This window comes from Piliocolobus tephrosceles, chromosome 7, assembly GCF_002776525.5.
Source record: "Piliocolobus tephrosceles isolate RC106 chromosome 7, ASM277652v3, whole genome shotgun sequence".
In the NCBI taxonomy this organism is placed as follows: domain Eukaryota; kingdom Metazoa; phylum Chordata; class Mammalia; order Primates; family Cercopithecidae; genus Piliocolobus; species Piliocolobus tephrosceles.
The window spans coordinates 92,107,935-92,124,217 of record NC_045440.1 but is presented as its reverse complement, the minus strand read 5'-3'; the positions used below and the strand labels follow the sequence as shown (position 1 = coordinate 92,124,217).

Below are 16,283 nucleotides of genomic sequence, written 5' to 3'. Positions count from 1 at the left end.
TGCCACATGGCACATGCCGAGTACCCAGGCTGCCACTATTATTAATGAGGTAAAATATGGGAAAGACCTAGAACAATGCCTGGCCCTAGAAGTAGATGGATTAAGTTTCCTTGTTTCCTTTGTCAACACTAGTTTAGAAATCTGCATAGAAGCAGTTAAGAAAGTGTATACTGGAGTCTGACTCCTACTGTGCTAATTCCTAATTACAAGATACTAAATAAGTCACTCTATTTGTCTGTTCTCACATCGCTGTAAAGAACTACCTGAGACTGGGTAATTTATGAAGAAAAGAGGTTTAGTTGACTCACAGTTCCACAGGCTGTATAGGTAGTATGGCTGAGGAGGTCTCAGGAAACTGACAATCATGGCAAAAGGGCAAAGGGGAAGCAAGCATGTCTTCATATGGTGGCAGGAGAGAGAGAGAATGAAGGAGTAAGTGCCATACACTTTTGAACAACCAAATCTCATGGGAACTCACTATCACAGGAACAGCAAGGGAGTAATCTGCCCCCATGATCCAACTGTTTCCCACCAGGTTCCTCTCTTAACATTGGGGATTATAATCCAACATGAGATATGGGTGACAACACAGAGCCAAACTATATCAGTCAGTTTACCTTCAGTATCTCTATCTGTATAATAGGGAATTATTCCTAAATAATGGTTCCTAAAATGTTAATGAGGATTGAATATATGAATACATGTAGTAAGCTTAGAACAGAGCTTGTCAATGAGGAAAGTTTTTTATAATTTTAAGAATGTTATAATTCTAACTTGATTAAGTTTATTACTTCTTAGCTTTGCCAGATACAAACACAGGTGGAAAGATTTAGATTAAACAGAGTAATGAAATGACTTTCTGCTGTAATGGTTGTAAAACAGTGAAACATCATCAAAAGAGATTTCAGATTGTCCTCCTCCTGCATTACAAAAGAATGAAATTGATGATGTTTCTGAGAAGAGTAAGTATGATGTGTTGAATAGGCAGGATAAACTAAAATCCTGCGTCCCTTCTATACTCCTGATCCTCTTATTTAAAACATGCAAGAAAATGTTTAGCACAACACCAAAAGTAATTGAAGAATCTCCTATTTAGTTTACAGCTGTCTTTTTATCATCCTTGAAGGCGTAAGACCATGTGTCTCCAGAATGCACTAGTATCATAATACAAGGCTTTGTCACTAAACACCACACCTTGTATCACCCCACACTTTTACAATTGTTGAATATATGTTTATGACACAAACATATATAACTTACCTAAAAGATAACCAAACCACTACAATATCATTATTCTAGCGAAGGCAGCCTACAGTAATGAACACACCTTTCTCAGTGCAAGAAAAATCAAAAAGACAAACTAGATTTCCCCACGGCAGAAATCTTGTCCTATGGCTCCTTCAGAAAAGTAAAACTTGAGACAATTTCCAGAGGTGAATGGTCAAGGGACAATCCCAGACCCCTCTCAGCTCTTGGAAAAGCAAATATGCAAATTGCTCATCACAGGGAATAATAAAAGCTACAGGGAAAGGGGAACAATGCTTTTTAAAGTGCATTGGCTTTTATTATGTGTTTGTGTCCCCAGTAGAAATGCTTATCGATACTGGCACTTTAAAAGGTTCCACCTTGTCTTGAAATTAACATTTCATTATTGTGAGTGTGCAAGCAATTCCTTTCTTGGCTGCTACTGCTTTTACTGTTTTTAGCTAGAAAAAAATTTCTTTTCTATGTGTAAAGTAGTACTAATAGTACAAAACGGCATCAGTTCCACTAAAAGACTTTCTTATGAGACAATGTGCCTTAGAAATAGATGGTAGAACTGGAAACAATAAGATTATCACACCAGTCAATTCAGTCACTGCATTATCAACTGTCAGAAATTGCATGAGTTCTAATCACAAGAGTTCCTACTGTTACAAAACCATGGCAATAAATCTACAATATAAACAGCAATTGAAATTTTGCTGAGTGAAAGAAACCAGACCAAAAAAAAAACAAAAAACAAAAAGGGGGGGGGGCGGGACAGTAAATGCATTTTTTTTTTTTTTTTTTGAGAGGGAGTCTCGCTCTGTCGCCCGGGGTTGGAGTGCAGTGGCCGGACCTCAGCTCACTGCAAGCTCCGCCTCCCGGGTTCACGCCATTCTCCTGCCTTAGCCTCCCAGGTAGCTGGGACTACAGGCGCCCGCCACCTCGCTCGGCTAGTTTTTTGTATTTTTTAGTAGAGACGGGGTTTCACCGTGTTAGCCAGGATGGTCTCGATCTCCTGACCTCGTGATCCGCCCGTCTCGGCCTCCCAAAGTGCTGGGATTACAGGCTTGAGCCACCGCGCCGGGCCAGTAAATGCATTTTTATAAAATTCTAGAAAATGCAGACTAACTCATAGTGACAAAAAGTAGATCAGTGGTTGCTGTTGGGTGAGGAGGGGAGCTAATGGAATGGGACTACAAAGGTCAAGGAAAAAAAACTGTGAAATTACAGATATTTTTATTGTCTTGATGATAGGTTCATGAATATATACATATGTCAAAATATCAAATTCAACATTCTAAATATGTAGAATTTATTGCATGGCAATTACAACTCAATAACACTGTTTTTAAAAGGTCCACACTCTAATGTACAACACAGAAACTATCACATTACATTATTGTTGTATAAGTGCACTTTGTTTATATTAGCAATATAAATCAAATGGTAACAGAGAAGAGACAGAAAGTATTTATTTTGTCTGAAGACCAATGAGTAAGAGACATTGGATGGTCTTATGTTTATGACACAAACATTTATAGCTCACCTAAAAGAGAATTAAACCACAATACCATTATTCCAGTGAGGGCAGCCTACAGTAATGAACACACTTTTCTCAGTCAGTACAAGAAAGATCAAAAAGGCAAAAAGTGAATAATCATAATCAACAAGGAAGAACCTAATAGCTATATATTGATCCTTACACTCTGATAATCAGGGCTATATCTTTTTTCTCAAGTGCTCATGAAACACTCACCAAAAAAAAAAAAAAAAAAAATGATCGTACATTAGGTTACAAGGAAAACATTAGTAAATTAGGTAACATAAACTATTATAAACAGTACTCCCTGACTGCAATGAAATAACACTAGAAATTATTGACAAAACTGAAAAGCAAAAAGCCTCACCCACCTAAAATTAAAATCTCTTCTCTTAATTTTTGGGTAAAGGAGGAAATACAAACTGAAATCACAGAATTTTTATTCCTAAAAAAATATTGAAGCAAAACACAATATATATGAAAATCAACAGAATACATTTCAAACAAATAGCACAGAGAAATTCATAGCACTAAATGCTTTTATCAATAAAAATGAAAAAAATAAAACAAATAAATTGAATTCCTAGATGGAGAAAGTAGAAAAAGAGCAACAACCAAACAATAAAATAATGGTAAATGGAAGGAAATCATAAAGAGAAAAGCAGAGATAGAAATGGGAAAAAAGTAGACCTACTATTTCGAAATCCTGGTTTTCTTAAAAAAGTAACAAAATAGAAAAACCACTAGCTATCTGGATCAAAAACAAAGGAAAAAGCACAAATACAAAAACAGAAAATATCAAAGGGTAAAACATTGAAACAATTTTTTTTTAAATTACAACAGATGAAAGACCTACATGTAAATAAATTTGAAAAGTTAGAAAAAAATATAATTTTCCAATAAAATAAAGATTTCCAATTCTGGTTGTTTTAGAACTGGGCTGCTTAAACTGATCAATTTTTGTAGAAAAAACTGGAGAAGATCATCAATAAATTATCTTACAAAAAAGCACCAGGCAACAGATTATTTTAAAGAGGAATTCTACAAAACCTGCAGTACTAGATATTCCAAAAGTGCTATACATGCTTAAAAGCATTGAGAAAGGACATTAAGAAGAAAGTAAAACATTGAGACTTAGACCTGATAAAGAAAGAAAGAAAAGAAAACTACAGACTAGTACCACTAAAGAAAAATGATGCAAAATACTAAAGAAGAAAATTAATAAAAGGAATCCAATACCACATTAAGAATAAAATAGACCATGACCAACTGGAATTTATTCTTGCAATTTAAAGTTGTTTCAATATTAGGGAGCCCATTAATATAATAAATAATAGTTTTGAGAGAATAAAAGTAAGATTATTTCTATAGATGCCGAAAAAGCTTCAGCAATATTCAACATTTTTTCTAGTTTCTATTAAAAGCACAAAAATAGAACACCATTTATAATTTCTTAACATGACGAAACATATAACTTTATTCGTGAGGACTGCATTATAATTTGTGGAGATGTTAATGGCATTGTAAGTAAACTCATGAAAGAGCAAGAATGCCCACTACTTTCACAATTATCTAACGTTATAATAGAGGTTGCAAAACCCAAAGCAATTGGATTAGAGAAATCACTAGTCATCTGATTTTGTAAAGAAGTAAAAATACCTCTTAAAAAATTCTAGCAAATTAATGAACAATAAAACTAATTCAAATGCTGAAAGAATTCAGTAAGATATGAGGATACAAATTTAACATACAAAAATCAATAGCTTTCGAAGACAGGAACAATAGCCAGCCAGAGCACATAATGGTAAAGAAAACTTCACTTACAATAGCAACAAAGAAGATTAAATATGTGGGAATAAATTTGACAAAAATGTGCAAAACCTGTAGGAGGAAAATTTTAAAACACTCTGAAAAACACAAAATTAGATTTGAACAAAATGAAAAGCATCCTCTGTTCTAGGACAGGACAAATCAACATAATAAAGATGTTAATTTAAGACAATCCCAATAAAAATATCAGCAAGTTTCTTTTTATACAGTTATGCAAGTTTGTGCTAAAATTCATAAGGAAAACAAACATGCAAGAATAGCCAAGAAAACACACAAAAATTAAAAATACAAAGGTTGACTAGTCCTACCCTACATTAAACCATTCTATAAAGTCTCTGCAAAACAGGGTGCTACTTTCACAAGAATAGATTTAAAGACAGTAGAATAGCAAAGAAAGTCCCAAAATTGATACAAGTACATATGGAAATGATAATGGTGGCATCTTAAGTGATGGAGGTAAAGATGGACTTTTTAATAAACGTTGCTGGCACAACCAGGCAGCAACTTAGAAAAAAATAAAATTACATCTGTATCACACACCATTCACAAGCATAAACTCCACAATGATTGGGAATCTATATATACAAAGAAAAAAAAGAACTTAAATCATGTAAGTCTAGAAAGAAAATATGGATGATTTTCTCCATAAACTCAGTGTTGAAAAAAAGCTAACACGGACTCAAAATAATGGGCAGTAAAAGAAATGACTGATAAATTTGACTATACAGTTTTTTAAATTTGCATAGTAAAATAAAGTCAAAGTACAACTGCCAAATTAGAAGGAAATACTTGCAACATCTGTCACAGAGAAAGGGCTAATATGAGACAGATATAAATAGACAATTCACAAAATTAGCACAAAATGATCTTAAACATATGAAAAGATGTTGAACCTCACTCATAATTAAAGAAATTCAAATTACCTTGAATACTACTTTTCACCTGCTTGACTAAATTTCAAAAGGCTGAGAACGCATTCTGTTGGTAAGTCTGAGGCACTCTCATACTCTGCTGTGGAAATGTAAACTGACACAACCCCTTTGGAAGGGATTTTAACAATGTCTAACAAAACTGCATTTGTTTTTGTTTTGGATTTACCTTTTGACCCAGTAATCTCATTCTAGGAATTCAACTTGAAGAGATGTTCCTAACAAAATGAAAATCCAGATATATACATACATAACAGTAATAGGGAAGGGAAGTGACAGTTCTGAGTGTGCCTTTTTTTTACAGTCCCATCTTGCTATAATAATAATTAAAATTAACAAACGTCAGACTCAGTTTATATTTTAAAATCATTAAATTGCTACCTAGCATTATGTTTGCTATTTCTTGGTTTTCAGATTCCTGAATAGATCATTCCTTTTTTAATTCAACAAGTTTTCCGAGAATCTACCATGTAGAGTTCTATGCTAGGTACAATGATGACTTTAAAATGCATTAAGATGGTATTAATACCCTCAAGAACTTTGTTCTTTAAATAATGTCTTACATAGAAAACAAACTAAAATATTATAGACTTACAAAACATTGGAGGAAAAGCAAAAAAAAAAAAGGCAAAGAGCAAACTAAAATCAAGAAATTTATATAATGAAGACAGTTTGCTTTAAGTATACATTTTAGTTTCACTCCAATTCCTTTATTGTTCTGTGCTATTCTTTCTTCTAAGAAATGCATAAATTAAAATTAAAGAGATAGACATACTAGAATCATCAAAATAATGTTAAAGAATATAAGTCAAGTAAAGAAGTAGAGAAAGGGTTGTGTGTGGGGAAAATTAGACAAATACAAGCTACACTTTATGGGGAGAAACTTACTTGTCAGTTACAAGAAGAGAAAGCAAAAAGAAAACACACCCAATAAGTCACGGAGCCCTTATTATGTAATAACAGAAAGCAGATTAGTTCATCAATTGAATGTGTTGCCAGACACCAAAGCCCATCCAGAACTTAGTTCTATAACTTCCTGTAATACAAGAAGCAATAAATATCTTTATGGTGTAAGCCTCCAGTAGGAGGGTTCTCTGTTCCTTGCAGCTGAGAGCATTTCTAACTGTGAATCAGATCAGACATGATTGTTTCAGACACTGTAACAATATAATCTTATTAACCTAAATAATTCTGTCAGCTGGATCTTCAGAGGGAAAAAAATCAACCCGAAACCAAATAATATGCAAGCAAAATCAAAACAATACACAAATAAATAAATAAAACAAGGCAAGCACACACTTCATATGTTTGTAGAAACTGGATACTTTGATTCAGTGGATTTCAAATCTGAAGTAATGAAAGGAAAAATGACTGATCAGCTAAATCCCAAAGATGCAGAACTCTTGAAGTTTCTAGTTGACAATGGAAAGATGAGTTTGGAGGTCAAATAAAGTCCAGCCATCTGCTTAAAATTTGGCTAAAACGTAAGTCACATATCCAAGATCAGAGCTAAAGAGGAAGAAAAGCAGATGTTTGATGAAGTTATAAGAGAAAATATGCAACTCTCTGAATCTGATTTTACATGTAATAAAAGGCCATGAAAACAATATTATTTTTATTATCTTTAATAATATTCTACTTTGCTCTTACAATTCTAGGGAGTTTCCTTTGGGGAGATGAGACATATATTTTTTATGTTAGAATCCTGGCTTTGACTTTTAGATGTTATCATTTTAAGTGATAATCCAAATATAGTAGATAATAACAGAATACCTGATGATTGTTTCAAAGTTTCAGAAGATGGTTAAAATGAGACTAAGCAGAAGGTTGCTGGGTCTTACTGCTAATTATGTATACTCTTAGATTTTTACTATACTAACATATACCTAAAACTAATACTACACTATTAAATAACCTAAAACTACTTGTTTCATGCTTTGTAGAGTAAGAGAATATCCGACTCTAGTAAAAACCATAAATTCAAAGAGAAATATGAGTGAAAAAATAGAGGGACAGAAAAGAGACACAATATTATCTTTGCAATGTTAATACAAATATTTTTTTATTTTAAATGAATAGAAATTAAGGAAAACATATGCCAAATCCAAGGCAATGTATGCATGTTTGATCTACCAGTTCACAGGGCTGATTATTTCTAAGATGGAGATAGATGACAGATCTCAGAGAACCTCATATAGGCCAGGCAAGGAAGAAAACCACTAAGCCTACCTGTGCAAGCCTCAGAATAGGTTGACATCATCCATGGTTGGAAAAATAAACTGAAAGTTACAGGGTACACAAGCAACTAGTTTTTATTTTATGATGGCTCAGACACAAGCCATAGAAAATACTGATTGGTCTACCAGTCTGGCCAGTCTCCTAGGCAAATGAGCTGCCATTCAAATGTTAGTCTGTTTCTCTCAAGCACTATGAAGACATGAGTTCTTATCCTCATTTCATTTTACATCCTTAATTCTTTTGGCCTTTTCATATAGCTAGAAGGCAATGTAACTCTAAGAATTTTAATGCTTCCTTTCTTCTAGGTCACATGTTTTCTCTTACCATCTAATTCCAGCCAATCATCAACTGTTTTTCTCCCTTCTTGGTATTTACAAGATCTTTGACCTTGTAAATAATGTTACAGTGTAAAATAGAGTCTCCCAACCCAAAACACAGCCACCCAAGAAGTTTATGCACATGTAATTCAGTTGACCATGAGAGAGTAAGCGAAAATGGCTATCAAACAGGCAATTCCATGTCTAATATTCAGTGCCTGTCTACATTTATTTTATAGTCACCTCTGAACTTTCTAATTTTGACAACTGATTAGAAACATCAGATTACATATTCTGATATTTTGAAGACATAGACTGTAGCAATCTTGGCAGCAACATGATGCTGGTGGTACAGATCTGAGTCCAGTGACCTCAGATCAGCAAACCTATGACATAAACCAAGTACCATTTGTTATTGCGTAGGCAATAACATCATAAAATCTGAAAACTGGGAAGGACACTAGAGATCTGGTGACATCTCCTTCCCATTGCAGAAATTTTTCCTATAACCTTCCCTTATAGTGATGACCTAGTCATATGTGGACACAGGGATTGCCTCATTTCCTTACAAGGAAGCTCATTCCATTTTCTAAAACATCTTTTAGAAAGTTCATTCTTAAAAGACCAAAAACTGTTCCTGTGTAACTTCAATTTATTGATTCTAGTTCATTCATTCAACCAGCATTTATACAGTAATGACTCTAAATAGCATTTCCATAATGATAAAACACATCAGGCCTTTATCCATCTGGAAAGACAAATTCATGAACAAGAATAAAAATAAAACACCAACTGCCTTTCCTTTGCCGCTGTGTCCCTTTCTTTGTGCTCAAGTGTCAGTATCACTTACCTGAATCACACCTCCCAAGAAGGAAACTGCTACAGCAACGTGGATCCTTTGCATTTCAAAGTCAGATAAGCCCAGCACGCTTGTGTTACTCTGTGTGGTGAGATTCTGGATGTTCTGAGGGACAATCCGTTCCACGGCATTGGCTGATATCAAAGATGTCAAGGCAAAGGTGCCTGAAACCAAGTGGTGTGGGGAGTCTTCTGTTAGTAATTCAGTTGTAAGACTCAACAAAAATTGTGGGATTCTGTCATTAAAGTTGAAGCTACATTGTGAAACCAAACAAATCTGTTAGAAACACTTTCCTCTCCTCTGTGCCTTTGCTTCTCCACTCTTCACCTCTCTCCATGGATGAAATAGAAACTTACCTCCACATATGCTTATTCATTCAACCTACAGCCACTCATCTATTTGCTATTCTCGCCTGGCTCAGACATTTTCCCACCACTCTGCAGACTGGCATAAAGAATGTCCTGGGACAGGAAATAAGATGACGGCCTGGATTTAAATTCAACTCTCGATTTACCAATAATGTAACCTAAAGCACATTACACCAGATATAAATGGTCTCATCCATAAAGTGGGAGTACTAATACCTACATTTCAGGGTCTAAGGGGAGTATAAATGAGATGATAGGTATGAAAACCTCAGTAAATTCAGCCTTTTCCCTGAAACGTTTGCTTCTTCATTCTACCTGTGCAAATCCTACTTGTTTTTCAAGGTCTGGCTCAAATCCCATATAGAATAAGGATTCATCCCAGATCTTTCCAACTAGCCTTAATCTTTCCACCCTCTGTGGTCTCATAGCAGAGCATGTTTTTATTATCGTATAACAACATACTGTGGCCCATAAAATAATTAAACATACCATTTCTGTCTACTGTTTTTAGATTAGGCTTGGTGGTATTCCCCAAGAATTGCCATGGCCTTGCAAATGTATGGGACGATTTTCAGTGTGTTCCCCTGTTCCTGCCAAGTGTTCTGAAGCCTTCATCTTGGCACAGCATGCCTGAGAATGCAGCCTTGTGAACATGGAAATGCTGATTCTCTCAAAGAGGGGTTGGCGAATTTGGGTTATAGAAACAAACTGCAGCATTGTGCAAACATTTACTCTCATTACTTCAAGATCTTACTTTGCTTCAGGTCATAAGTGAGACTTCGTGAAAAGGGCCTGTTCAACATGTAAACATCCCAACACAAACCATGCACAAAGCAGCATAAGGCAAGACAGACATGAGTCAAACAGAAACAGGTCTCATTGGAAATTCAACACAGCCAATCCTTGGTTTTACTACATAAGAGAGGCGGTACCTGCTATGGATTCAGAAAAACACGATGATTGTGGCCTCCAAAAAACTTGGCCTAAAATCCCAGAACTGTCACCTCAATCTTTTTGTCTATTAACAGCATTCCTCACCCAATGGGATTGTTATGAGGCTTAAATAATGTAATATAGCACACATCACAGAAGATGACATGTAGTTAACCCCTGATAAATGGTAGCTATTCATATAATTATTAATAAGACTAAAGTCAGCATGCTCTGTTATGGTCTATCATTGTATGCTTTTCTCTGTTCCATAGAGTTGGTGGTATATAAATACAGACAACAGATTGAATAACATTCTCTTAATGAGATAAGTCATTCTCAATAAATCATCAATAAATCATGACCACTGTCCTTATCATAAAGTACTAAATTAAGAGTACATCAAGAAACTAATGCAATACACCTGATTTTTAGAAATAAGATTCTAGCACCCAGGATGGGAAATACCAAGTAGAGAACATTCACCATAGAATCTGGTCTTGATAGGACATATTTCTGAGAGTATGTTACAACACGATGCTCCAGAGATCAAATCAGATACTTCTGAGAGTAAAGGAGTTTGTCTTTTGGTGTTTAAATCTCCTAGAGCACACAGCAAAATGTTTTGTACAAAAGCCACTGAACAAATGACTACAGAATTTTTAAAAAACATACAAACGAGTTAACTTTTTATTTTAGACCTGTTTTTCCTGGGATTTGGAGGAAGATGGGAGGGAATCAAATGGTAAAAGAGAAAGCCATCTAAAAGGCTTTGTTAGGCGAACAAAAGGAAGCTTCATCTGTGTGTGGGTCAATTTCAAGAACATCTCCAGACAGAGGACTTGCCAGCAATGGATACAGCAATGGCGAGGACACGTCTACACCAGTATGGATATGGGAGTACTGCCTCTTCAGCAAGGATAATGCTTTGCTGTTCCTGAGGTAGTGAAGGACAATCAAGGGAAGTGGGACTGCCAGTGAATATGTGTGGCTGTTGTGGATGACATTCTATATTATCTATTTATAGGTCTCCCCTTTGTCTTTGTCTCCTCCCTACTAATTCTCTATTCTTGCCTCATTTGCTCAACTTTTTACCCTGGTTAGGCTTGCAGCCTATTAGTGGTACCCTTATATACCACTACTTCTGCCTGATAGCTCAATAGTACTGTGGGTCACAGGGTCTCATAGGAAGTGACTATGAGCCCTAGAGTTAAACAGACCCAAGTTCAAATCCCAGTTCTACTTAATATGAACCTGTGATCCTGGTCAAGTTACCCAACTTCTCTCAGCTTCCTTATTTGTAAAATGATGATAAAATAGCTAGTTACAAAATTTTGGTAGAGAATAAACGAGATTTCATATTTTAAAAAACACTACCTCAAGTCCTATCATATTATAATCCATCAGTAAATAATTATTTTTTTCTTCTGAAAATTACCTTATACAGTCTTCACAATAGCCTCTCTAAATTGTTAAACTTTGCTCTTTAAATAAATTTCCCGAATTTAGAGAAAGTTTAAGATTATCCTACTAATTGTCACATATTGGTTCTCTACAGTAATGCTGTTTTCATTGGATTAATACCCAGGTTTTTGACTGCTGTGTATTTATTCCAATATATGTTCTTTGCAAGCCACAAAAATTATTCAACAGATTTATTCCTTTTATAAAAAAAAATTTTTACATTAAAATAAGGAAGTTCACATTGTTGAGCAAAACAGCATGTTTCACATCTTTACACTCTGATTTTATAATAGTTTACTTTTAAAGATGTCTCTAACATAATTTATTATTGTATTTAGTAAGTCAGCATTGCATTCCAGCCACCTAAATTGAAGGCAAAATCCCAAATAAAGCGATTCTTCTTCAAGAAAGTGACATCAATATGTTAATAATACATTAACGTATTGTGGAAGTGGGATGCATATGCATCAAAATTAAATTATTTAAAAGAGAAGTATGTTCTGTATATTAATTTGCAGGAACTTATTGGTGACACTCAGTCCATATGTCCAATATTAAAGGGAGGTCAAAAAATAATTAGTTTGTCTATTTTCCCTGATGTATATATGTTGCAAAATAAGGGAAAATTATCATTTATTTTTTAGTGACCCAAAGAATCCTAAATACTGGGATAAAAAACAAATAAAAAGGTCTAACTGGCTGTCTTTGGTGAAGTACAAATGCAGAAATAAAATGTCTTTAGCATTTATTGTGTCATAGCCCATTCGACTGAACAGAAGAGAAATCAGAATTAGTCTCCGGCTTTAATGTTGAATGACTACATTTAAGGCTGTAAATTTTGTATATTTTGAAATGCATATTATTTATCAAGTAGACTATAAGATTCTGATAGCTGTTCATAATTGGTTAAATACAGACTCTTATGTAAATGGTAATTTCAAAATAATGCATGAAATATCTATAAAATGTTTACAGTGATTTCTTAGGACGTCGAACATTTTGTGTAAGTGTGTATTTAAGTATGTTCAAATTGTGTATTTTTGTTTTCTTAAAGCAATTACACTGTATTGGACAAACTTGTTTTGCCTTTTTCTTTTATCTTGGGTTTCATGGAGAAAATGTTTTTAGAGGTCAGTATTAAAACAATATTTTTTATTGCTAAGAATATATATTTAAATGTTTTCAAAAATGAAAACAAATCGTTAGGAAATTAGGGAACAAGATAATTGAAAAAATAGGCTTTAATAATTTATAATTAGTTATTGTGCTTTTCTCTTTTTTGCATCAATACAAAAGAAAAGCTTATTCTTGAACAGTGGGTTATAAAGTTAAAAGCTTGTGCTTTAGATTTGGTCACACCTGGGTTGTAATCCATGCACCTGTGACTTTTAATCTGCAATCTCACAGAAACTTTCTGAATTTTAGTGTTTTCTTTTCATCTGCAATGTAAAGGTAATAATCTCTATTTAAAAGACTTCTGCTAGAACAAAACAAAATAACATATGTAAAGCTCTTAATAAAGCACCTAATAAATAGAACATCCACGGTTCTCAAACTTAAATATATCTATATACACAAATATGCATAAACATATAAATACATATATATACTATAACATGTTACCTACAGATTACATGTATAAATAAAACAGAAATCTTATGAAAATGCTGACTCTGATTCAGTAGGCCTGGCATGGAAATAAAGGCTTTGCACTTTTAACAAGCTCCCACATAATGCTGAACCTACTGGTTCATGAGGCATACTTTAGGCAGCAATGTTGTAAGTGATTGATAAATGTTGGTCCTTCCTTCGAAACAAAATTAATTGATCTACAAAGCCAAATCTACATAAATAAAATGTTATGTTAACAGAAAATATATGTATCAATGTGGTAGGCAGAATTATGACCTCTCAAATATGTTCACATCTTAATCCCCAGAACTTCTGAATGTGTTATGCCATATGGTAAGAGAGAATCAACATTGCAGATAAAATTAAAGTTGCTAAGCAGCTAATCTTAAAATAAGAAGAGCATCCTGGATTATGCAGGTGTGCCCAATGTAATCACAAGGGTCCTTTAAACATGGAAAATGGAGGCAAAAGATCAGAGTCAAAGAGAATTTGAAGATGCAATACTGCTGGCTTTGAAGATGGTTGAATGGTCCATGAGCCAAAGAATGCAAGGAGCCTCTAGAAACTAGAGAAGTCAAGAAAATGGATTGCCCTTGAGCCCCCAAGGAAGAAACGCAGCCCTGCTGACCCCTTAGTGTTAACCCTGTGAATATCATTTCAGTCTTCCGAGCTCCAAACTGTAGAATAATACCTGTATTTTGTTTTAAAGACCAAACTTACAGTAATTTGTTACAGCAGCAACAGGAAACTGATACAATCAATAATGCAAATTGACCATTGAAGAAATGGTCATGAAATGTTATTACTCAGAGGCTGAGATCACATAATCCCCAAATAAATAGAAATGTCTCTATAGATATTTCTAGTTAAAATTATTTTATGATTTCCTTAATAGTTAAGACTAAGATACCATTTTGTAATAGTAATAGCTAACTTTATTAAATCTTATTATGTAGCAAGTACTAAATTAGACACTGTATATCAATTATCTAGTTCTTACTAGTAATCATTAGAATTTGGAAGGCAATTTTACTATCAAGAAAGCTGTAATGGAGCTTAAATTTTTGCCTAAGACCATGTAAACAGCAAACAACAAATAAGGCATGTACCCAGGTTTATCTAATACCAAATCACCATTCATATTTTATTTGGTAATATAGAGGTAGGTAAGGTAAAAGTTACACAAAGTAAACAGCATTGTATAAACTAGCCTGGAATAAACCTAAAATATCATCATTTAGTCTACATATCAAATACATGTAAAATATTTTTCACTGTTTTTTGAGTAGCTAAATTTTATGTAGTCTTGTATTTTCTCCCAAGTGCTTACTTTCTCTCATTTCATTGTGAATTCATAACATTTTCCTTCTTATTTTTATTTTTATTTATTTATTTTTTTGAGACAGAGTCTTACTCTGTCACTCAGGCTGGAGTGCAGTGGCGCTATCTCAGTTCACTGCAACTTCTGCCTCCTAAGTTCAAGTGGTTCTCCTGCCTCAGCCTCCCGAGTAGCTGGGACTACAGGCACGTACTACCATGCCCCATTTCCCTTCTCTTGTGGAATCTTTGCAACTCAAAAATGCAAAGAATCCTTAGCAATAACCTTGGCTATACAGTAATATAGCAATAAACCACAGGGTATGTAGACTATCTGATATACCCTGTATGGAGAGTAAATATCTTGCTCTAATATTTGCTGAGGTTTTCAGCAGTGATGTTAACACTGCTAAGGAGATGTAATCAGTAATAATCACTAAGTCTCTTTTGCGAGTAATATTAGAAGCATAAACATAGGAATTATTACCTGTGGCAACATGACGTCCCATTCCAAATATGGCATAAATTATGGCAGGAAACAGAGACCCATATAAACCAAACACTGGGTGCACAGATGAGAGAACAGCAAAGGCCAATCCTGTGAAGAAGACTAGGGTAGTTAGAACCACCTTATAACCCCAAGACACAGTCTGTTACACAATAGAATAGGTGTTAGTTTACTTATAGACAAAATGAATCATACTTTATTCTACTTGCTCAATAAGAGACTAGCATTATTGCCCTAAATAAAAGAAAATTCACTCCTTAATTCATTTTTGTAATTCCAAAAACCATTATTTTTGGACGAATGTTTTTTCCTTTGATTGCAGAGGTGTCTACAAACAAAAAGAAAAAAAACAAAAAACAGTGGTTCAGAGTGTCTTGCTGTTAAATGGTAGGTTTGACAGTAACATTGTAAAATATCTCCAGGCACATTAAAATTTTAGAAGCATTTCACATATATAATTTTATTTACACAATAGCATCTGTAAGATAGGCGAGACTAGAAGCTTTACTCCTGACAGATGAGAAGCCTGAAATGGAATGGGAACTAGGGCTGGAAAAAAATGGATGCACACTCAACATTGGCTGGTTGGCCAGATGCACAGCCAGCCTGGGACTGTGTGTCACAGAGGTAGGGCTGATGCATAAACTCATGTGCTTCCCAACTAACTGGATCTTGGCTTATATTTCAGGTACAGTGTCTGAGTGGAAAAAGAAATAAATTTTTCTTATTCAAGGAGTAAGAAATCATTCACAACTGTTCATTTTGATTCCTTGTAGATACTATTGCCTACAGAGTTGTTATGAAACATGCACATAGAAAATGTTCTTAGACATGTCTAAATGACCACTAATGGCTTAAATGTGACCAAAATATCTATGAGTATGGGTTCATAAAATTATCTGGATTGTGGCTGGTCCTTGGAACGACAAATTCATTCAAATGTTTCAGTTAAATTGGGCATAAAGGACTTTACATATTACAAAGGCACTCAAGAATGGAGGCAGCATTAGATTCTGGAGTCTCTGAATATGAGGCCGGGTAATTATTCACACCATAAATCCTGGCTGTCTGATTCTAATATCAATAATTTTTATTGTTGAACT

At 34.4% G+C, this 16,283-nt stretch overlaps 1 protein-coding gene across 4 annotated transcripts in view; it reads right to left on the bottom strand.

Moving 5' to 3' along the window:
* The window catches only part of SLC26A7 (solute carrier family 26 member 7), a 186,029-nt gene that overhangs the window by 90,152 nt on the left and 79,594 nt on the right, over window positions 1–16,283 (bottom strand). For all 4 annotated transcript variants that reach the window (XM_023222931.2, XM_023222932.2, XM_023222930.2 and 1 more), the window contains 2 exons: window positions 15,160–15,270; window positions 8,953–9,125 (listed from right to left, as the gene is read on the bottom strand). In XM_023222931.2, coding sequence (XP_023078699.1) covers window positions 8,953–9,125; window positions 15,160–15,270 — 284 coding nt within the window. The remainder of the gene's footprint in view (window positions 1–8,952; window positions 9,126–15,159; window positions 15,271–16,283) is intronic.